Source organism: Cydia pomonella, chromosome 6 (genome assembly GCF_033807575.1).
Source record: "Cydia pomonella isolate Wapato2018A chromosome 6, ilCydPomo1, whole genome shotgun sequence".
Taxonomy (NCBI): domain Eukaryota; kingdom Metazoa; phylum Arthropoda; class Insecta; order Lepidoptera; family Tortricidae; genus Cydia; species Cydia pomonella.
This window is the reverse complement of record NC_084708.1, coordinates 15,610,830-15,633,670: the sequence shown is the minus strand read 5'-3', so window position 1 is coordinate 15,633,670 and position 22,841 is coordinate 15,610,830. Positions and strand designations below refer to the sequence as shown.

The 22,841-nt window shown below is 35.5% G+C and overlaps 2 protein-coding genes across 2 annotated transcripts in view; one reads left to right on the top strand and one right to left on the bottom strand.

The window, feature by feature from the left end:
• Positions 1-6,412, top strand: part of LOC133519077 (dynein axonemal heavy chain 8) — an 86,843-nt gene extending 80,431 nt beyond the window's left edge. The window contains exons 83-92 of the mRNA XM_061852970.1: positions 335-447; positions 772-857; positions 1,223-1,484; positions 1,707-1,946; positions 2,188-2,355; positions 2,717-2,858; positions 3,849-4,038; positions 4,664-4,785; positions 5,413-5,574; positions 5,955-6,412. Of these exons, the coding sequence (XP_061708954.1) occupies positions 335-447; positions 772-857; positions 1,223-1,484; positions 1,707-1,946; positions 2,188-2,355; positions 2,717-2,858; positions 3,849-4,038; positions 4,664-4,785; positions 5,413-5,574; positions 5,955-6,080 (1,611 nt within the window). The 3' untranslated portion in view covers positions 6,081-6,412. The remainder of the gene's footprint in view (positions 1-334; positions 448-771; positions 858-1,222; positions 1,485-1,706; positions 1,947-2,187; positions 2,356-2,716; positions 2,859-3,848; positions 4,039-4,663; positions 4,786-5,412; positions 5,575-5,954) is intronic.
• The window catches only part of LOC133519078 (uncharacterized), a 39,675-nt gene continuing 23,241 nt past the window's right edge, over positions 6,408-22,841 (bottom strand). Inside the window, exons 2-5 of the mRNA XM_061852971.1 lie at positions 14,481-14,706; positions 11,224-14,115; positions 10,533-10,650; positions 6,408-10,182 (exon numbers count right to left, since the gene is read on the bottom strand). Coding sequence (XP_061708955.1) covers positions 10,119-10,182; positions 10,533-10,650; positions 11,224-14,115; positions 14,481-14,658 — 3,252 coding nt within the window. The 5' untranslated portion in view covers positions 14,659-14,706 and the 3' untranslated portion in view covers positions 6,408-10,118. The remainder of the gene's footprint in view (positions 10,183-10,532; positions 10,651-11,223; positions 14,116-14,480; positions 14,707-22,841) is intronic.

Genomic DNA, 22,841 nt, shown 5'->3' with positions numbered 1-22,841 from the left:
AAAAGCCAAATTAGCGCTTCGAATGTGACAGGTGATATAGATGGCACTGTTAGACTCCTTAAATCATACTATGGTAACTCTGTTTGTTAAAAATTGACGTTGTACAGTGACCACAAAAAATATGGCGCAGTACAGTGCCACCTGTTTCGACTCTGAAATCAGAATAAATGTGTATGGTTCTGATTATCTTATTTAGCTTTAACACTAAATTTGTCAAAGCTTGTAGCATAGGCCCTTAAGTTTGGAGCACACCACAAAGCTCGGTAACAGACCAGCATGAAGTGCCTCAACCCGACTTCACATTGTCAACTACATACATAGGTATTAATTTCAGGGAATGTGGGTTTTATTACAAAATTGCCATTTGGGCTTGGAATACATGGTAGAGGTTATGGAGCAGTTTGCCGAGTTAGAAAAGGAACCGGAGAAAGTTAGTGACATTTTCAGGTATTTATTTCATAAATAAATATTCTTCTTCTTCTTTAAGTGCCTTCTCCATCCCGGAGGTTGGCGACCTTATGTCTATATGCCATTCTATCTGAAGTCATGCGAATTAGTTTCTCTGTACTGCCCACGTCCAACCAGTCTCTTATGTTCCTTGTCCATGATATTCTCCTTCTCCCACGTCCTCGTATATATAATATTACTGATCATATATTTAGTAAAAGCATTTCTTTATTTTTTTATTTATGACTTTTATATTATATTTGTAAAATACTGTAAACTGTAAAAGGATGCTATTATATTTATTTACTTATTGTATATTTTCAGATTGTGGATCACCACTGAAGTTCATCCCAAGTTTCCAATTACATTATTACAAATGTCTATTAAATATACTTGTGAACCTCCATCAGGTACGTTTCGTAAAGTAGTGGGCCACGAAACGCATCCTCGCTCGCTCTGACGCATCTCTTTTAGGAGTGACAGAGAGACAGCGCTACACACGTATTATGGCGACATCTCGCTCGCACATCGGAGCGACGTGCGAATCTCATCCAGTGTGATAACCGCCTTAATGAATGTGGTTACATTGCTTAGAAAATAAGAGTTGGTGCATAAATAAAGTTGTCTGTGCCCAGAGTTCCATTCAGTGTAAATATTTTCGCTGATGATGTGTATAATCCGAAACTAATTATATCGTTCTTATTCATTACAAGGTCTATGTGATAATTTCCTTAATCATATCTAACAAAGATTTTATTTCAATCTTTCCTAACAGGTATCAAGGCCGGTCTTATGCGAACATATGACTCTATGAGCCAGGATTTCCTAGACTACAGTGATAGCCCCTACTATTTGCCCTTAATCTACACAATATCGTTCTTACATACAGTAGTACAAGAGAGACGTAAATTCGGACCCCTCGGTTGGAACATACCCTATGAGTTCAATTCAGCGGATTGGTTGGCATCTTGCATGTTTGTACAGAATCACTTAGATGGGTTGGAACAAGGCGAATATATTAGTTGGACAACAGTGCGGTGAGTGTAGAACAAACGATTACTTTTTGATTATTATTATACTATGATCATTGATGGAGTGATTATTATAAAAAGTTTACTCTTGTCAGTTGTGATTTATGAAACATGGAGATCTCAACAGAGTCACCCACTTAATTTTTATACGTGGTTGCACCTGTCTATGCGGTCTTTATTACCCTTACTTATGTAAGGTAACTTGATCCCATTAATTATATATTTTAGGTATATGGTATCAGCGGTGCAATACGGCGGTCGAGTGACTGACGACTACGACAATCGTCTTCTTGTTACCTTCTGCCGCGTCTGGTTCACCGACCAACTCTTCACTGAAGACTTCCAGTTCTACAAGGGCTATGGAATCATGAAGTTCAAGAATATTCCGGAATACCTCGAGGAGATTGAAAAGATGAAGACGGTTGATCCGCCCCAAGCATACGGACTGCATACTAATGCTGATATTACGTAATTATTACTTAGGCTTCCGTTCAGCGGAGAGAAGCGAACGGAGATGAGCGATTTTTTTCTACTGGCGTGTTTTGCTCTGTGATTTATATCTTCGTTCATTTCTTGTGCGAGAAAAAGTCGCTATTATTCGCTCTTTACCGTTAGTCGAACATCTGTGTTTTTGTTGTTAATGGCCTAAAAGTTTGATGTTTTTGCTTTACATTTCTTACTAATATTTTATTTAATGCAATCATTACAGTTACCAACGAAGCAAGACTCAGACTCTCCTGGATACGATTTTGTCTATTCAACCCAAAGAATCGGGTGGCGGTGGCGGGGAATCTCGAGAAGCATCAGTGTATAGACAATCCAAAGAAATGCTGGAAAAGATTCCCCCTAATTTCGATCCTTTCCAAGTAAAAGAAAGGTATCGAATGCCAATTATATCTGAATGGGCTTTACCTACTTTCTTTTTTCAGTCCTCATTTTAATATATCTTTTACAATTCACTTTTTGCTGCTTAGTGACACGTTTTTTTTTATTTAATTTTAATGCTATTAAATATTTATCATTAAAATTATCACTTAAAAGTCCATGCTGCCATCTAACATAACTTTGCCCACCGATTTCAAATATGTAATAAAAAGAGCCTTTCAGAGCGTGGTAAAATTTTTAATTGTCATACTTTATTTCCAACCTTCCATTGTAGATTAGTGAAAACATTTTTTACTAAACAATATACTATCCGAAATGCGGAATATTGTTTTCGTGATAATTTTTTTTTTCAGATTGAGGATAATGGGCCAGTTGAATTCAATGGTCATTTTCCTTCGACAAGAAATCGACCGAATGCAAAAGGTTATTGGCTTGGTGCGAACTACTTTAAGAGATTTACTCCTGGCTATTGACGGCACTATTATTATGAATGAGGTAAATGTGACTTACCTATACTTGAATCAGTTTAAAACATGAACACATTCAATAATATTTATTTCATCAAAGTAAATGAAGTCCAAATTTACTTTCACTTTTAAAATAATCCCGTTTTTAGGGTTATATAGTCAACAAGAAACCCTTAAAATTTCACCATGTCCGCACTGAGCGTTAGTGCTAAAAATGTGCAATTTGGTATGAGTGAGAATATAAGTCAATCATGCCGACAAAGTGGTTAAATAAAAACTAAAAAAAGCGGTGTAAATAATGAATTTTCTTTAATGTGTTGAATAATTTTATTCCACATTTCGTTTTGTTGACTGTAATGATGTTGTCAAATGTTGAGATCAAGAAGTAGTAATTTTGGCGACAAAATCTTTAAACGATTTACTCCTAATCCTAATAGCTATTCAAGTCAGTGAAGCTTAGTAAGACTTTAAATGAAAACTATAACGAACGTGATCGGTTCAGATGCCGATTTAGAGTTTTCGCAAAGTGTCTTCCTTTCCTATTAAAAAGACGTACAAGGGCAGCCAATGGCTCTCCCTTTTTCTTGCTATATACATGATACCTACTAAATATTAGCCTCCGTTTAGGGATGTCTATTGCGATGGACGGGTAACTGTGGAACCCTACAGTGAGTATGGCCCATGTTCTTGGCCGTTTTCTTTTGTGTTCATCTCGTCCTGATTGTTTGACTCAAATTCATAGCAGTATTGTATACACTGCAATTAATGAAATAATATCCCAAAATGTAATTCCTAAAGGATTGGGATTTAAAGTAGGTTGTATGATGGTTGTACGTATATTATTAGACGTGAGCAACTTAAAACTTTTTGTTTATTAATACATATATCTGTTAAATGGCTGTTTTAATATGCAGGTACATACGTGGTTTTCAAATGTTAACAATGTCCTTTAACATTGAAAGTAAAAGACTTTTTGTCTGCTGCCCACCTTCACCGCATTAACCTATTTTCTCATCAGGCGCTGCGCAATTCTCTAGACAGCATTTACGACGCGAAAGTGCCAGTGATCTGGCTGAAAAGTTCATGGTCGTCGTCCACTCTCGGTTTCTGGTTTACGGAGTTTTTGGAGCGCAACATTCAGTTCTCATCTTGGTGCTTCATAGCAAGACCGAACTCTTTTTGGATGACTGGATTCTTCAATCCGCAAGGTTAGAACAAGAATAAACGCGCAAAGCTTAATGCAGATGGCGCTGCAATCGTTTATATAAATATGTCATTAGATATGCCAAATCCAAAGAAATATAACTTGTTTGGATTTCAAAGTTCGTTGTTATATTTATGCCTACAGGACGCATAAGACACTTTTCTAAACATCGCACAGTTTACACGTTTATATACATCGGGTGATAGCAATTTAATATTTATTACAGTACATATGGGGCTACTTTATAGCACTAGTGCGAGAAGTAGCATATTACGTTACTGTGTCGAACATTTAAAGGGCCATATGTACTGTAAAACGTTGTACGATACATGTGCGAATAGGTAATTCGCAACTCGTGTCGATTTAAAACACTCCCTTCGGTCGTGTTTTAATTTATCGCCACTCGTTTCGAATTTCCTATTTTTCGCACTTGTATCGTAATGTACTATTTTAGCATCATTTGGATGCTCTTAAAATGATAATAAACTTTAAATTGTTAGGTATTTTTTAATATTATTTTACAAATAATGCAATACTTAATGATGATTTGGCCAAATTGTTGGAAGTGGAGGGCATTTATCTACTACGTAAAATACCTAGTGTGTTGTAAAGTTTTCATTGTTTAACAGGCTTTCTTACGGCGATGAGACAAGAAGTAACTAGAGCCCACAAAGGCTGGGCTTTGGACATGGTAGCTCTGCATAATGATGTCACAAAGTTTATTTTAGACGATGTGAAAGCTCCCCCACCTGTAAGTATTATTTTAATTTGGTTGTTAGCTTTTGTCAGTTGTTTAGTTATTATTGTCCTGACTCAGCAATTTGATTTAACTCGTACTCGAATTATGTAAATCTGTTCCAATATTTATACTATGTGTCCCTAGGCATTGGACAAAGCTGAAATGTACATATGCATTAGGGTATTTAGAACCAGTGTACAAAGTATCATAACAACCGGTGTAGCCGTTTCGAAGAAATTAACAAATTACCATTTTTACTTTGGAGTAGCCTGTATGTGTTAGTAGCTCCTAAGGTAATATCTTCAAAGAATAGTATGGAACCTTCTTTATTTATGACACTAATAAGCTTCTGACTTTTGAAAAATGTCATTATTATCACATATTTCGAACAAATTGTCAAAAACACTGCCAAAAATTAACACAGTTTGTTTCTTTTTGTTGATCGATTATTGCAAATAACTTTTGTTCGAAAAATTTTTTTTTTTATCTTTTGTTTTAATTAAAAAATATTAACTTCAGAGCATTCCTGAGAAGTAACCCTACGTTCGATTTCAGGGTTTGTCCAATGACTAAGGTCACCCTGTATATTAAAACTTTTGTACACCAAACTTTATTTAATATGGAGCGTTCGCCTTTTAGGAAGGAGTGTATGTCCACGGCCTTTATTTAGACGGGGCGAGCTGGGACCGTAGGAACCTCCGTCTTTGTGAGTCCACGCTCAAAGTTCTCTACACAGCCCTGCCAGTGATACATGTATATGCGATTAATTCTACTGCCCCAAAGGACCCCAAATTATATACGGTAAGCTCTATACATAAGTTTTCAATGCATTTTTAAGTACTAATGCACAATTGCACATTACATAATTATACTTTACTACAGTGCGCGAAAGAATAGGTAATACGTTTATTATTATAATGTTAGGTTGAAATAAACTTGAAACCTTGCATCAACAATGGCAGTCTGGTATAAGGATAGAATAACTGTATATTTGAACTGTAACTGTATGTTGAATAAAGTTATAGTACCTATGTATTTGTGTTTGTAAATCCGGGGGATTTAGGTACTTATACGGTCGTTTTGTGTATGATTGCATCATTTTCGTTTGCAATAAGTACATATTAAGAAAATTAAAAATAAATTAAGGACATTTCGATTAAAATTTCCCGTTCATATTACAGTGTCCCGTATACAAGAAGCCAGTACGTACCGGACTGACATTTATCACGCCTCTATGGCTGCCGACGATCAAAAACCCCGACCACTGGGTACTGCGCGGAGTTGCCATACTGTGTGATATAAAATAAATAACTGACACGTAGTAAAACATATTGTCCTATTGGAATACAGTATTCCTGTCAGCCTCGCTTCTCACGAAAGAAACCGTGGAAATTTAGGAAGAAATGCTTATTATTGCATTTTTGCTTATTATTTTCTAAGAGCCCCATAAATATAGGTGGCCTATCTGTAAGAAAGGTACATGTAATGAAATAAAGATATATTATGAGAATTTTACCCTTTTAAAATGATAATTTTATAATAATTTATGCGGCTCTTAATAAGGTTGATGAAAGTGTAATGGAAACTGTTTATTTTATATAATTTATATGTTTTGATAAATAATATAATCAGAATTATTTTGAATTGTTTTATTTTGGTAGGAATGAAGCCATAAGTATATAATCTTTCAAATTCTTTACAAATGATGTTACTGGAGAAGTTATTACAAATCAATACTGTACACGGTATGTGGTAAATATTAATATTACATAACAATTGGATGAATTAGATTGTTTGACAGGTATATAGATTTATCTATGCGCAACGTTTCGCAAAGTATCTGCCCGGGTAGCCAACATGCCGATCGTTAACGCTCCGTAGCGTAGCGTAGTCATCTTTATCTATTACGCTTCCATATTAGTGCAACAGTGACAGTGAGCGTTAACGATTGGCATGTTGGCTACGCGGGCTGGTTTGACTTTACGGCCACTCTATCGTGGTTTGGCGAAAATTTTATACATAAATGGTGCATTGCATAACATTCAATGTAAATTCATCGAAATATTTAATGTCGAAAAATGTTGAATTTATTCTATGATTACTCCTCTAGACTTTAGTCCTCCTTCCGATAATCTAATTGCCCTAATCGGGTTATGGGCGAGGTTGGTCGAAGCTGATTAGTGGTATTTTTAATTAGTCTTAATATTAAGTGAACTTCAATTATGTATACTTACCCTCTTATTCATGACGGTGTACTAAAGTAACGATGCCGCTAATAATCGTTTGTCCCTTTCCGACGTATTGGTATGATGGAAAAGGACAAACGATTATTAGCGGCATCGTAACTTTAGTACACGTTTATGAATAAGGGGGTTAGTGTTTGGTTGTTATTTTTGGTCAATCTAATTCATAACGTACTTGAGAATACAAAGCAATAGTTTTATTTACCACAAAACATGGAAATGATCATGTATTAAATTAGGTACCTGTGAGTGGTCACTTAGAGTAAGGTCGGGTAGACGCCAGGGCTGGCCCTTCATAATATTATTTGACTTGTAATCTTTTGATCATAGAGCGATTCGATAATTGTGTTGTCATTTCTGTGTTAAACCTAACAATTGCTTTGTATTCGCTGTTAAGTGGTTTGCCCAAAAGAAAAAAAAACGATAGTGTAATTATTAAGCAAAGTCTCTAGTTAATTTACAACTTGAATTGATCTTTACACGGTTAGATTAAGTTCGCTTGATGATTCAGACTAAAAATATCACACAATGACCTCCTCCGTCTCAGTCTCCTGACGACCTTGTAGTAAGGAGATATACATATGCCACTTAAGTTTTGACTCTTTGTCAATATATGACAGAGTTAACTTTAAACTGGCAAATTTTTACACCTAGTCGTCAGGAGGCAGGTACATTTTGTCAGGAAATATATAAAATTATACGATGCACCAGCACTATTATTTACCTAAACCACAGAGTAGGCATAAAGTTTCAGCAATATTACTTTGGCTGGCTATTTTGCAATGGCCTGCGCAATGTAATAATACATTTTGCTTCAAACAGGTATTTATGCGCAATTACGCTTGAAGAGCATAGTGCGGTGGTGTTTTATTAAAGCAGAGACGCTTTCACGTAGATTTTCGTACATTGACCCGCCTGTTCCTATCTCTGTCGCACGCGCGGTAATTATTATTGTTGTCCCGCCCATGATGCCAGTTGTCAATGTCACTGTGCGAACTTGACAGCAAAATAAATATGTGCGTGCATTAGAGCTAGCGACGGAGGTGTCTATGTACAAAAATCTATGTGGAAAGCGTGTCTTCTTTATCAATAGGTATAACCAGCCTTACTAGAGCTCTCTGAAATACTTCAAAATGTATATAAATAGGAACAAAGGAAGGGGATAGGTATATACTTATTTGAACAATTGACATTTTAACAATTTAATTGGACGGAGCTAATCGGTGTTTTGTGTAAAAACTGTAACCAAAACAAATCGTTAAAGATTAATTAAACCTACGTTTAAAAGCACGTTGTAATATGGATGGAAGCATCGTCGTATTAGGTTGATTTTTACGCTAAGATTGGCATACATTTTTTCATATATACATTCCATTTAAAAAAATCTATATCGTCAGTTTAGTCTCGTATCGTTGTTTTATATCGTCTCGAAAGAAACTTAACTCTATTAATAGCAGGTCTAGTTATCGGTGTATTATCTTGTAAAATAAGAAACTAACTATTGTGCAGTTATCCAAATTGCAACTTCGATATTGTAGTAACATGAGGAGTTTAGAATTGGACTGTCACGTTTAATCTAAACGGCTAACACGAGTTGGCATATGACATTTACGTTAGCGACTGCTTGAACTCGATCGCATTCCCTCTATCGCACCAATACATAAGTGCGAACGAGATGGACTGCAATCGATATTACGCAGTCGCTAATGTGAACGTCAAGTGTCAACTTATGGTACGGCTACTTGACAGCTAACGTGACTAAAATTTAGACGATACAAAATTCAGAAGTTCTTATGTGTCCTTAGTTTTTATTGTGCCTGTATTTACCAGCTTTCATCTAAGTGCCGCGGTAGTTTGTTTAAATAAAGTCATTCATAAATTTTGCCAGAGTCAGGCCAAGCTGACTTTGTACGAACTTAGCAATGAAAAAAGTTCGGAAGTGTCATCATGAACGTATAATTTCTATGAAAATATGACATTTACTGGGGACACTATCACAATTTGTCACGTCAAAGTCGGTCTCACAGTTAGCTTAGAAGGAAGAATAAAGAGTGAGGATAGAAAAAATTTGCACAATAAAAACTCAAGGCACTTTATTGTTTTGGCTTAAATATCCATTCTATTACGGATTTGTTAAGGATGATTATAATTTTGTTATAGTTGTGATATTATGTCTAACTTTGGTAGTATTTAAGGTACCTACTCAAATTAAAAAGATCAGTCTATAATAAGAAATAACGAGTACATTCCAAGTAAGTATACATTATTTAAAATACAAAAGGCTCCTGATACATACAAAGCAAATCAACAAACATCCACGAATCATAAATCATAATTGCTCTTGGCATAGATTTCGATACACTAAAAACCCATTAACTATCACAACAGCTACATATTCATTCTTACTAGGTAGCATAGTGTACATCTATCGGTTAAGTTTCAACGAGATCTAGCTTGCCTAACAAAACAATATAACGAAAAAATTACACATACAAATTACGAAATTCTATAGTAGTTTTCCATTAACATTAAACATAAATACAGTCTTATTGTAGGTCTTCGACTATATTTAGTCCTATAACAATACTTTGCATTAATGCTGTATGAATTCAACATATTATTTACAATCAACATTCCGTAATATGTATAATAAAATGATATAAAATCTATTTCCTAAACTATGCATAGCTACATAAAAGCTTACATGGACATACACCTCGCAGTTATAGTACGTGTTTCGTTGGAGAGTAGAAACGGAAATATTTAACGTTCAACAACTAGAGACTTACAGAGTAAGTTAATATTATAGGTACTATCGTTTAAACATAACTATATAGTACATATAGTATGGCGACTACGTCGCAAAAGTAGGTTCAATTCTGTAAGAAAACAGTCAGACTGTAGAATATTTAGCATCTTGTGTACAATTGCACGTTGCACGCAATTATTATAAACGACATTCTTCTGTATACTATTTGAATGTTATTGTAGAAAAATTGTATTTCTACATGACTCCAGTTAGTTGTTATAAAAAGTATTGCACATTATTGATAAAATTGCTACAAATTTTGTTTAAATCGCGGTTCTAATTCTGCCAAATATTCACTCCTTTAGATTGTCGCAGCGGAAATTACCCAGAGGTTCCACAGATCTTGACCTAGGTGCTCTGAAACAAATTTAAACCTTTAAATACATTTTTGTAAACCTTTCTCAAAGGTTAAAATGTTGATTTCATAAACGCAATAGATAACAATTTATGGTGAGCGTAGCTCTTGTTCTTACTTAACATTTACAGGCGTTTGTCTATACAAATAGTATTCATACAAAACACGATACGCAAAAGGGTTATAAGGCCTGTAGGTATAAACACACACACACACACACACACACACACACACACACACACACACACACACACAGCGCCACATTTTAATTTAGGTTAGGTAGTAGTAGTTTGATGATCATATGACGAACGGATAAAGTTATAATCTCAAAAAATTTAATATACATCATTACCTTCTTCTTGAAAGCGTCAGTTCAATTTTTCCTTCTTTAACTTGTTTGAAAAGCGATATGGCCCCTGCATGGCTCAGTCCACGGGTTGGCACATTATTGACTGACAAGATCTCGTCACCTGTAATGCAAAGCAGATGGATGAGTTACAGGAACCTGTACAAACGGTAGGGTTCGTAATAGTACATTGTGAAATGAGGGGGGTAAGTAAGTGAAATATTGCAAACGAGAGTCTGTAGACTATAGATTCACGACATCCGCAGCGACAGCAGAAGTGAATTAAATTAGTGAGTGAATTAAAGACTCGAGTTTGCAATATTCTTACTCCCGGAGCTAAACATAATGTTTTTCGGTACACTTGTGAAGAAAACACTAAATTTTAAGTGAAGCGTAGCGAGGGATTCAAGTTTAACGCCCAGGGTGAAAATAATTTTGCTGCCATGTGCTACATAGCTCTTATTTACATTACCTATGAGGAAATTATTATGCAAAATATTATTTTAACTAATAAAGTACATACATGCAAAAAAAGTGTCCTAGAACAGTAAAGTGCCACTTTGATCCCTCGTTGCAGGATAAATAGTGCCAATTTGATCTTGAAATATATTAATCATAAGAGAATAGTTTGATAAATAAAATCTTTTATCTCTTTCTTAAGTTTATCAAGATATTATTTAATTGTCATTATAACTACCTTCAAAGATAGTCCCCTTATCAGCAGCTTGTCCGTTAGGAAAGACGGTTTTCACGAAAATTCCCATTTGTCCTTTAGGGGAATCGGTTCCTCCAACAATACTAAAACCTAGACTTTTATGACCAGGTCCTTTCCAGAATTCTGCCATGTGCAAAGAATTATTTGAATAAATACCACTTTGGTGACCCTCATTCTGCATTAATGCGTGTTCTTGATGACGAGAAACATGACCATGACTTGGAGAGCAGCGTTGAGAACCAATCCTATTGAAAAATCTACTTCTATTGCTACTTCTCAGAAGTTGTTCAGGAATGCTTTCAAATGATCGGTTTTGGTACAATCTTGGGACATGTTTTATGTAATGGGGTGATTTTTCCTTTATCTCATTTGTTGTGTTTTCATTACTTGTTGAATACTGCTCGACCATAGGAGGCGGCCTTGAATTGTGAAGAGAAATAGGTCTATAATTATTTGAGTGTCTGTTTCTTGGTGTTGGCGAAGATCTCATTGATATTTCGATATTTGTAATATTTTGCAGTGTGGCTGATGATGCCGGATAAGCCCTCTCTAATAGTTTTTCGTCATCACTCTTTTGATTTAGTTGAAATGAAGGAGTATTGTTTCCTAGAACGTCTGTTTCTCGTCGTCGCGTGCTATGCTCGAAATGATTGGGACCACTTCCATAATTACTGTAAAATTGGTTTTCACTAGGAAAGTGTGTTTCAATGGTTATTTGATTTGAAGCCGTGGGTTTATGAACAGTTTCAGAAATTATATCAGGCGGAACGTTAGATGTCGAAGGCGCTATCAAATTTTGATCGCTAGTATGTCTGTTTATTATCCGACTTAATGTAACTGGAGTAATTTCATCATGGGCCATAACAAGATCAACTTGGTATTTTTGTGCTCCTTCTTGGCAATTTGCTTCACTTGAACATGAGTTAACAATATGCTGTACTTCTTTTAGTGATGATAAACCTCTAAGGACTTTTCCATTGACATTAACAATTTCATCACCGATCCGCAGTCTTCCATCCCTATGCGCTATGCCATCAAAATCCAGTTTTACCACAATATAACGTATCTCAAAATTAGATCCACTGCTATCGAAGTCTACTCTGTGTTGCGTTAAATAAACTCCGAGACTTTCATCTAATCTTGATTTTATTAATCTTAACTTTCTGAATCGCTTTGTACATGGTCCCCGTCCAAAAATATCAGTTTCTGGTACAGTAATGCTGGGGCCTTCATTGTCCACTGGTGGTATTAAAGTACTGAGATTGGGATTAGAGGAATGTTCTACTGGCAATGCTTGGGAATGAAGTAATTTAATTTTTCGTGTTTCTACACGTTCATCTAGTGTGATAGTTTTATAAACAAAAGGTATTTTTTTGTTTAATGTCTTTTTTGGTAGCGGCGGTGGTTTAGCATCATTATAATCTAGATGTAATGGATTATTGGAATACTTATGAAACTGTTCCCTGTTATTGTTTATGTATTCATAAGGTATGCTATTTTCTATCGGAAATAAAGCACACGGTGTAGAACTCCGTCTAGCAGGAACGTGTACTCTACTCACGTTGATTTTATGGTTTAAGCTCAATTGTCTCGAAAAGTTACCGTGCGTTACATCTGCGGTAGTATCAATTGGTTCTGCTCGCACAGTACCTGGCGATATATGACTCGAGTATCCTGGTGGTGAGTGGTTGCTATGTTCATCTGTAGGACGTCCATCGCTGTCATAGCCTGACTCGTTTGAACTAACATAGTTGCTTAATCGATGAGTCTGAAGAACCTCAGTGCTTTCTGGCCCAAGATGTATACTTTGAGACGATGTCATAAATTCAGTTTTTATGTCCCTCACGGACCCTAAATACGGACCATAGTCATATACTGGTAAACTATTTCGGTTTCGCGGTATAAGCATTGGATCATAATCTAAAGGCAGCCTATGTGATATCATCGACGAACGCCGGTGAACGTCGTCGACACGCCGTGCAGGGTACGTGCCATCGATTTCATTGATACTTCTCATGGAACTTCTATTGACATCAGAGTATTCATTTCTTAAAGCAGCATTAAGCATCATTTCTTCGTGAAGCGATATGCTGTCGTTGCTTTGATATCGTTCTTCGGAGCGAGAATTGGAAATAAATAGTCTGTCTTTTCGAAATTTTGGTGATTTTCTATCTATTCTTTCAGAGTAACTTTGCCTAATGCTGTTTGTTCGTTGTTGTGATGCCATACTGTTTTCTTCGGGTAATACCGATAGTTTAGATCTTAAAAAGGCGTACGGAAAATTTGGTTTTTTACACATACCATTTCCTTGTCCTTCAAGGTTAGGGATATTATCACAACTAATGGCCTTTGATGAATTCACTAACGCGTCTTCAGTTAAAATATTATTGTTCTTTGAAGGAGACTTTTTCATTTCACTATCAGCGTTCTGTAAATCAATGTCATCAGATGGATCATCAGCCTTGACATATGTGGATAGATGTGAAGTTGAACAGCTTCGATAAAGCGTAGGTCCACTTGCCACCGGATAGCTGTTTTCTGATGTTTTGTGGATATTTAGTGTTTGGGACCTTGATGAGTTTAACATTCCCGTTGAACCCATTCTATGGAAGAAAGATTTGAATGGGCTAGGTGATCGGTCTCGGGATCCGCTTCTAATGGAATCAGTGTCATTATCTTTTTTTAGGGAAGTAGTTTCAGAACTGCTCCGTTCCATTTTCCATTGCTGCTTTTTCTTGAACTGGCCAGATATGCTCCTCGGGGACTCTTCGTTAAAGCTTTCACTACTAGGTTGTTCTTGTGAAGCTTCTTTTGCGTCGGGTTTTCTCAACATGTCAAGTTTTTTTCCCATGCGACGACCCCATGTTGCGAACACTGGAAAGTAAAGTATACATAAATTAATATACACTAGACATTAAAAACTTAACCTGATGTAATGCATGTAGGTATTTAACAAGGTCATTTTAATTTAAAAGGAGTGTAAGATGTCACAGTCTACCCACCAGTCGTTGAGAACCGACTGTATAAAATGATAAATGTTTCATATTACTATCACAGTTTCGTATGGATACCTTGCAACATACATCTAGTATTTGATGACATCTCAATCTCAATAACCACAACTTTTATGTAAGCATATTATTATGTATGCTACTTAGAAACTAATCATATTAAACAATTTTTTTGTCTTTATTTCGGTCCTCGGAAGAGGCACAGAGGAATTAGATTACGTAACGCACCTTTCTTCATTTCCCTAACGTCGTCTTCCATGACCATAGCTGGTAGTGCCGTGACTAGGGTGAAGTCGTGCGGGCGGGGTCCGGCGCCAGCGGCGTCTCGGCAAGGAGACGGCGCCGGCGTCGCTGCGGCTCGCGTCCCGGTCACTTCCCTGCGCTTCGGCCCTCGGAAGAGGCGCATGATGACCGTTTACGAGTACATCGCGTCGCTCCGCACGCGCTCACTGCTCTGGAAATGGAAACGGTGTCTGTTAATGTTAATGTTTTGAAGCGCCCTGAAGTCTGGCATTGGTTGCTTGTAACAAACCGTTATCTATTTCCGAATGGGAAATTTCTTGTATCACTTCTGAGTGATGGTGATTCCGTCAAGTCTGAATGAGATTTTTTAGGAACCATTTAATTCATAATCGCGGTTGTTAGTAACAGTGATATTTTAAAAATTCTACCTCATAGCCAAGTTGCCTACTCATTTCACAAATTCTCAACTATGTATATTGATAAACCAGGTTTTCCTATACGGAGAAAAAACTAGTACCTACTTAAACATACCTAAGAACGCAATCCAATAAAATGTGCTTAGATGTGGAGAGACAGTTTCTAATTCAAATTTTAATTCTCTAAAATTCAAAATTCAAAATTTTATTCTGCAAGTAGGCCTCAAGGGCTCTTTTACAAGTCAGTACAACATTATATTAGCATCATATAGTGACATAAAAATACATAACAACATTTATAAATACAACAGCCAATACCTGGGTAAACATTACATTATAATAATCTTAAAATAAATAATTACTACAATACAATAGAGATGTATAGTCTCTATGGTTAAAAATACATTAAATCTGGAGATGTTAAAGGTCCCCAATGTCAGAGTACTAATACTAATAAAATTTGGAGGTGTAATGTCTCTCCAAGTGTCAAAATAAAATTTATACTAAATAAATAAACCGCGTCTGGACTGTTAAACTAGCAGTATCATAAACTAATGCTACAGAATACATAACTAGTATGTCAAGTCAAGAATATTATACAATATTACAGAAATGTATATTCTCCACGGTTAATACATTAAGTTTGGAAATGTATAAGATTCCCACGGTCTGAGAAAGTAATAATACACAATAATAACGACATTAATAAGATTTGGAAGTGCAAAGGCCCTCCAAGTGTCCAAGAATAAAAAAAGTGTATGAAATACTATGCATTCCCAATTATCTTTTTAATTTACCAATTTAGCATTTGGCTTGCGTTTTCTCTACAATGTTTATAAGTAATTGTAACTTGTTTAACCGCAGGACATGGATTTTATGCATCCGTTCTCTACGGTAGCTGTTAGTCGTTACTTGATTACTATTTACGCTTACGATTAGTCTTAAGTAGTTAGGCTCACGCATAGCTTAAAACAACTTAATAGTGTAGGGACGTAGTTGCTTTTGAAACATCATTAGTCGGCTGTTATAAAAAATGTAGCTTATAGGTGTTTTTTTTTAAGTGAAAACTTCTTTAGCGGCGCTGTGAACTTTTTGTGATGGGATTCCACAAATTGAAAATTCTTAAGACGGGCACGTGACTCGAAAAACTGTTACAATCAAATAATTGCAATAGTTCTGAAGTGTTAAATTTTTTATGTAATATAAATGGTTATAAATGTTATAATTGTTATAAATAGTAAATATTTTATTTTACCACATAAATGATAGTACTTTTATACTGATAATTAAAGCAATTCGTGCATAATTATTCCCTAACCATTCCAAAATATCAAAAATGCACAATTCTAGTTTTCCACTTCTGCTGGCACTCCCGGAGTGCTGCCCGTTGTTTTTTTTGAAATATGTGTATATTTACTTAATTTTTATGTGTTTTCTTCTAAGAATCACGAGTGTATTTAGGTAAGCACTAGTAAAATATACAAATTGAATTATATATTTTAGTCACTGAAGTTTGTGTTACTTAAGAGGAAATACCAGCTCACATCTCAGATTTGAGAATTTCAGGTAAATATCTGCGTCGCGTTGACGGGAGTGGATCCTAAAATTAGTGCGATTTATGGCGAAAAATCCTGTATCTCAGAAATCGAGATTTCGTACTCGACATTTTTTGAGTCATCCAAAACTTAACCAATCGGTACGAAATTTTGGCAACGAAATGAGAAAGAAATTATCTGTGTCTGATAGTTTAGATTTTTGCGTTTATTGTGGCTGATTTTGTAAACAAGCGTCTGTTTACGGCGCATTTATTTGGCAGTTTTTAGAGCGTATTAAAGTAACCTACTTCTTATTAAAATTATAATATCAACACTAAAGCAAAACGTACACAGGTACTGGTAATATTGAACTCATTTAAAAAACACATCATCTAAGGCCAAAATCCAAAGAGGAAAATGAGAACGTTTGTATGGAAAAATTACCACGAATGTTTCCTCTCAAGATTTATTCTATTTTTTGTTTTTATACATTTGTATTTGTTTTTTTTTATGTATGCCGGTCTGTGGTAAGCTATATAAGTAGGTAAAACAATTTACGGCACGAAATTTTTACATGTGAAAATTAGTAGATTTTTAATCAGCATTCGCGTTTTATTGTTTCTTTCATTGAGGATCTTTCGTTTTTCTTACATAAAAAAAAGACCAGATTAATTATGTTCCTAGAAACTTGGCAAAGTATCATCCAGGCTTAAACTAGCCTTAAGGTCTCATTATATACTGAACAGGTCCCAGTGAGTCATCTTAATGAGGCCCGGTAGTAATATAGCGGTCGGTAAGCGCCGGAAATCCATGAGACCCGCCACGCTCATACTATGCCAGATTAAATACCTGTTACGGTAGACATGCCACATGTAAACTATCGAGACGGATGCATATCTTATCGTATAACTTTAAACTCTCTCATCTCGGAAACAGCTCCAACGATTTTGATGAAATTTGCTATACGGGGGTTTTCGGGAGCGAAAAATCGTTCTAACCAGGTCTTATCTCTGGGAAAACGCGCATTTTGAGTTTTTATATGTTTACTCGCTCGGTCTTCCAGATATTAATAAATAAAAAGGACATTGCTTTCTCCAACCTCTGGTTCTTCCAACCTCTTCGACGGTTACTATATAACTAGTTGTCTTGCCTATTTTGCGCTATGTCGAGTATATCGCTGAGGGGAAAATTAGGACAGCGGAAAGATGATGATCAGACATGACGTAATATGTCAAAATTGTCCACCCTCGCCATCATTCTTTTTACATTTTCTCAAATTCAAAATTGATGTGGAGAATTAAATTTCTAGGAAAAAAGTAAACGCATATTTTTTTATAGTTGCGAATCTGCTAGAAATAATCTATGGTATTATTATGGTATACCAGTAGCCGTCCACAACCTGTTCTTGACAACTATTCCTCAGACCAGTCCAAGGTCTAACAATTACGAGATAAATATAGCGTGAATAAATATCAATTACGTAAACGTTAAGAGGGGAGTTTGTTCGCGTTTATGTCGCTGAGCAACCATATTTGATCTCATTGATTACTGTATAAAATATCTAGAACTCAGAATGCAGCCCCTAATGAATACCTTGGAGTATTTTTCAGGAACAAAAGTTATCCTATACTTTATTTCAGGATACCAACTATTTTCAATACGAATTTCATTGGGAAAATCAGTTCCGTCTGCGTGGCATAAAGGATAAGTACAATCAGACTATTATCGCTATTAATTTTTGATTTCACGGGCTTATAAATCCCGGTCTTTTGATAGACTTGCGTGAGGATATAGATTCAACACGCAGAGGCCCTTTGGAGAGGTTTAATGTCATGTAGAACGCCTGCTGGAACCCGTTCACAGGATACCCCAGAACCGGTCTCAGCGGGCAATAGGACTATTGTAGAAAAGTGAAGAGTATACCGGTCTATGGATTAAAGTTTGGGTTGACTTTGAACCCAGTCTCAAATTGGCGTTATTGCAAAGACGTCCGGACACCTGCCATTAATTTATTATTAATAAATGCTTAATTTGAGTTGTGTACATTTTTATATCAAACATAGCGATTCTATAGCTGAGTTTATTATTATTTTAAATTCAATTGCATCATCGTTATATCATTATGCAATTAGTGGTTATAATAAAATAAAATAACAAATGCAGATTACTGATTCTTCATACTCGTAAAAATATCATCAAGTGTATCAAGGAGCATGTCAGCTTATCGAAGTAATCGTAGGCGATTGCTATACGATCAGGGCCTATTAGTTTCTCAGTTATTATTTAGCGCAGCACATAGATTACCTCTCAATAGATACTTTATTTTTAAAATATTTGGACACCGAGATTTGCTCGTCAACACACTATTATTTTTTTGTAAAAATAATGGTTAAAAAAGCAAGCAATTTTTTTATTCAATAACCTATTACATATTAGATCCCTTCCAAATATCGACACAAAACTTTCCTTAGGGAATAGATAACAATCCTGCTAGATGCATAATAGATGGTAGCTAACATGTATTTCAATTTCAAACCTCTCTGGCCCCAAGTAAACAACATTACTGTAATTTTTTACTGAATTTTTGGTAACTTTTATATGTACACGCGCGTAATAATGAATATTGATAATTTTAGGGTTGATCTTGTTCACGTCTCCTGTGCCACGTCACCTTGTCTGCCTGTGCTGTGTGTGTGTGCCTGTCGTCCTGTGTCACGTGTCCTGAATCACCCTGTATGCTTCATCTAGAGATAAGCAGTGAACTGAGTATTTAGCGCAGCTGCCGCGTAGCCTTCCGACCGTTCAATCTAATTTTAATGGCCGCCAGTTACGTAGGAATACTCGTAGGAAACATTAATGAATTAAGCTCGATTTGATTAATACCTTCCCCAGCCCTGGACAGGTGCTCAGCGTGAAGTGATCTGGGGTAATCCAGAAAGTAAGTTAATTTAGAAAATAAATTTCACACATGCCTTAATATTAAACTTTTTGGCAAGAGGATTTTTTAAACTCATAATGTTTCACTCGTAAAGGCTGTCTTTGGACTTAAAAACTGATAACAAAGTTGAATTTTATTTACATGTGTAACAAAGTTATCTGATTCAAATGCTGAATTGACTTTTATGTGATGATTTTGAATGATAAATATTTAATAACGTTCATTTGAATTTGATTTGTAAAGTTTTACAGTGAGTGTTTTCCTCGCTTTGCTGACGAGAATTTTTGTGTTTCACTCGGGAGCATAGTTTGTGTTTTGAAACTCTCGCAACGCTCAAGATTATTTTTTTTAATCTTACGCTTGCTCGGCAATATTAGCACGACGAGTTAAACAAACAGTACATATATATAAGGATTATTTGATGTTATTCGTAAATTTTTGTCAAATCTAACGAACAGTTGTGTTTGTTAGAAAGATACAAAATTTAAAAGAGGTCTGTAAAATGTTGCAAATTTTTATAAAAAAAAACAAATCTGTCAGATTTCTGTCGATGAATGCAAAGATAATACCAATTTCTATCGATTATGGTCCGAAATAAACAATTTTTTTATTTTATTTAATATAGGCATGGACCCAATTAGGTACCTACCGACTCACAAAATACTTTGGAATAACCCAAGCCCCCTTACTAAATTAGGCTAAGAAATGAGCAAGGACGGAAATTAATGCAGTGCGATTTATCAGCGCGAACGGTTATAATGATTCGCGATTGCGATCACGGATAGTGCTGGACATGGTAGGTCGCGAATTATTTTCTACTAGTTTTTCGATTTTGCTGCGACAACAAATCCATTGATTTTACGTAGGTAAGCTCGGTAGAGTTAATTTGTTAAATGAACTCTACCTCACACCTACAGACTATCTAGAGGAAACTGTTCTAACATTAAAAATATTCTGTATAAACTAAAAAAACTAATAATTTAGCGCAAAAAAATTACTTACAGTTGTTGACATGTTCCAGGCTTCCAGCCCAATCGATACGGGTTTTCTGGTACGCTACAATTTTCATAATAAGCTTCCTAAAGTTCATATTTAGAGCGTTGGAGAATTTTATAATAAGATGGGCTAAAAGAAGTTGTATTTCGTTATAATATAAGTTTCGACACAAATAAGTAATAAAAAGTACATTCAGAATTGTGTATCGGTATTTGTCCCAATGGAGCATCACTTTGTACGTAAAGCACGCACGTATTGATACCGTTATGAGAATATTAATAATCAGATATTACTCGCGGTGTACCTACTTGCGTGTACGGAAAAATAAGCGTGGAACTAACTCGCACTAACTCTCATTTATAAGTATAACGGAATGTTACAACTATGTAACAAGATATTTATTTAACAAGCAAAACGTTTGACAAGCGTTAACACCGATTGTAAAACATTCATCTTTTACTTTTAACCGATTTTAGGTTCAAATAATTTATGTAATATATATGTATATATAGCATGATAAAACTACGCATATTAACCACGTTTAAAAACACTTATTTATATTTCAAACAGTCATTAAATAGGTAACTTGTATAATAAATTAGAAATCGAATGTTAAGGCAACTAATTGTCTAATTAAAAACGCACAACAGTTTTTATCGTTCGCTGATAATCAGAAGCCTTGTCACAGATATCAAGGTTTAGGCATGTGATTTGCTTAGTTTCGCCGAAACATTGACCCTAAAAGCATCGACTTTTGTTGTACAAATGCTGAATTAATATTAATTAGGTTCTAATCGAGTGGTTTCATCGAAATGGAGTGGTCCTGGTCAGTAGGCGAGCGGCGTAAGTGGGGTATCCGCTCGACGTAACAGAGCGTGAACGTGTCTTAGTGCGCGTTGCGGGTTCTTGTGGATTTACGATGCACCAGACTCCTTGGTTACATTTAGCTTAGAAAATGACACAAAAAAAATAATTTATTTACGTAAGTAATTATTTTGTGCAGTCGCAAAGAACGCATTCAATAATTTTACCAAATTACTTATTGACATTGTTAAGATGGTTTTTTTTAGAATATGCTCGAAAATAACGTATGATCGTGGTGATTAAAGCGAAATTTATCGTTTTGGAGCAACGTAAACCAGGAGTCAGTATAATATCTACAACCTAGGCTGGTAATAGTCCCCTGCGCTATTAATTACGCGCCGCCCGCCCCCGTGCCGAGCATTCAATTCGATTTAATTTTGTTTTCCCTTGATTTGTTTTTTCATTTTTCTATACTTATCAGACAATGTCTTAACTCGTGATGTTTGACGAAATGTTTAAATTAGTAATTTTATTCATTCAAAATGTACGTACTTACAGCGTATTAAAATGGTCATTGCAATAGTAACAATTTCTCCGACTGGCTTAATGGCCCACAAATCAACTTAGCTACATTATAAATTATTCAAGGGTTTAGTCGTAAAAATAGATACATGAATAAAATTTTAAGCAATAAAATAAAATAAATTAAGTACTCTACGGTCGTGTACGCCCTGATCGGAACATTAACGACGCACTATAACGAAGTATCTTTTAATTACTAGAGCCATTAAACATTTTTAAAAACAATATATTTGTATGCGAAGGGCCGCTTTATAAGAAAAATTGCACTTTTCAATGTATCAAGGCTGTTACTTTGTCTAATAAAACTCATTCTTTTATAAGGTAAACTTCTTGAAACTCGATGTATGTATCAGTATGTCTCTCATCATATTTTTGCTTGTGCAAACGTTATAAAAACCAGTAAAGATTTGTTATTTCGTTAGTCAGGGACTCATGACCTCTATAGCTTTTTCCACGATCATTTCTCAAACAAACCGACATTTCAGTCAATAAGAACTTCACAATGGCGTGTATGAGGTAGGTTTAGAGTAGGTCTTTGGGGCGCAAAAATGCACTAAGCTTAAACAATATTATTAAAGAACAGTGTACCTAGCCGTAGGTTGACTTAAATGTAGCCAAGCTGCATTCCAAACCATATTAGCACGTCGTGACGCAACACAGTGTTCTATGAAAAAGCAAGTTTTGTGCACATTTGAAATTGTGGGTAAAGTGCAGATATTTTTTAATCGTTCCGTCGCGGTAACGCATCGTTAGAGCAAGATTAGTGGTCGCTAATTGCATAATACGATGCATTCCTTGCGCGCGCTCAGTGCTGACGAACGCCACGAATCTTACTGCGTAAGGCAGGATAATGGTTTTAAATTATCCCTAGATTACTTCCCACTTAAGATTCCTAGTAACCGAGTGAAGAAATGCCGCGTAGAGTTTTACTGTAAACGCGATAATATAAATCTAAGCACTTATGTATGTAATTCAATGTACTAAATAAAAACAGACAATAAAACACGGTTTCCTTAAATGACCTATTGTCTTTTTATATACGCTTATTTTACCAATTGTACTTCCTGTCCTTGCA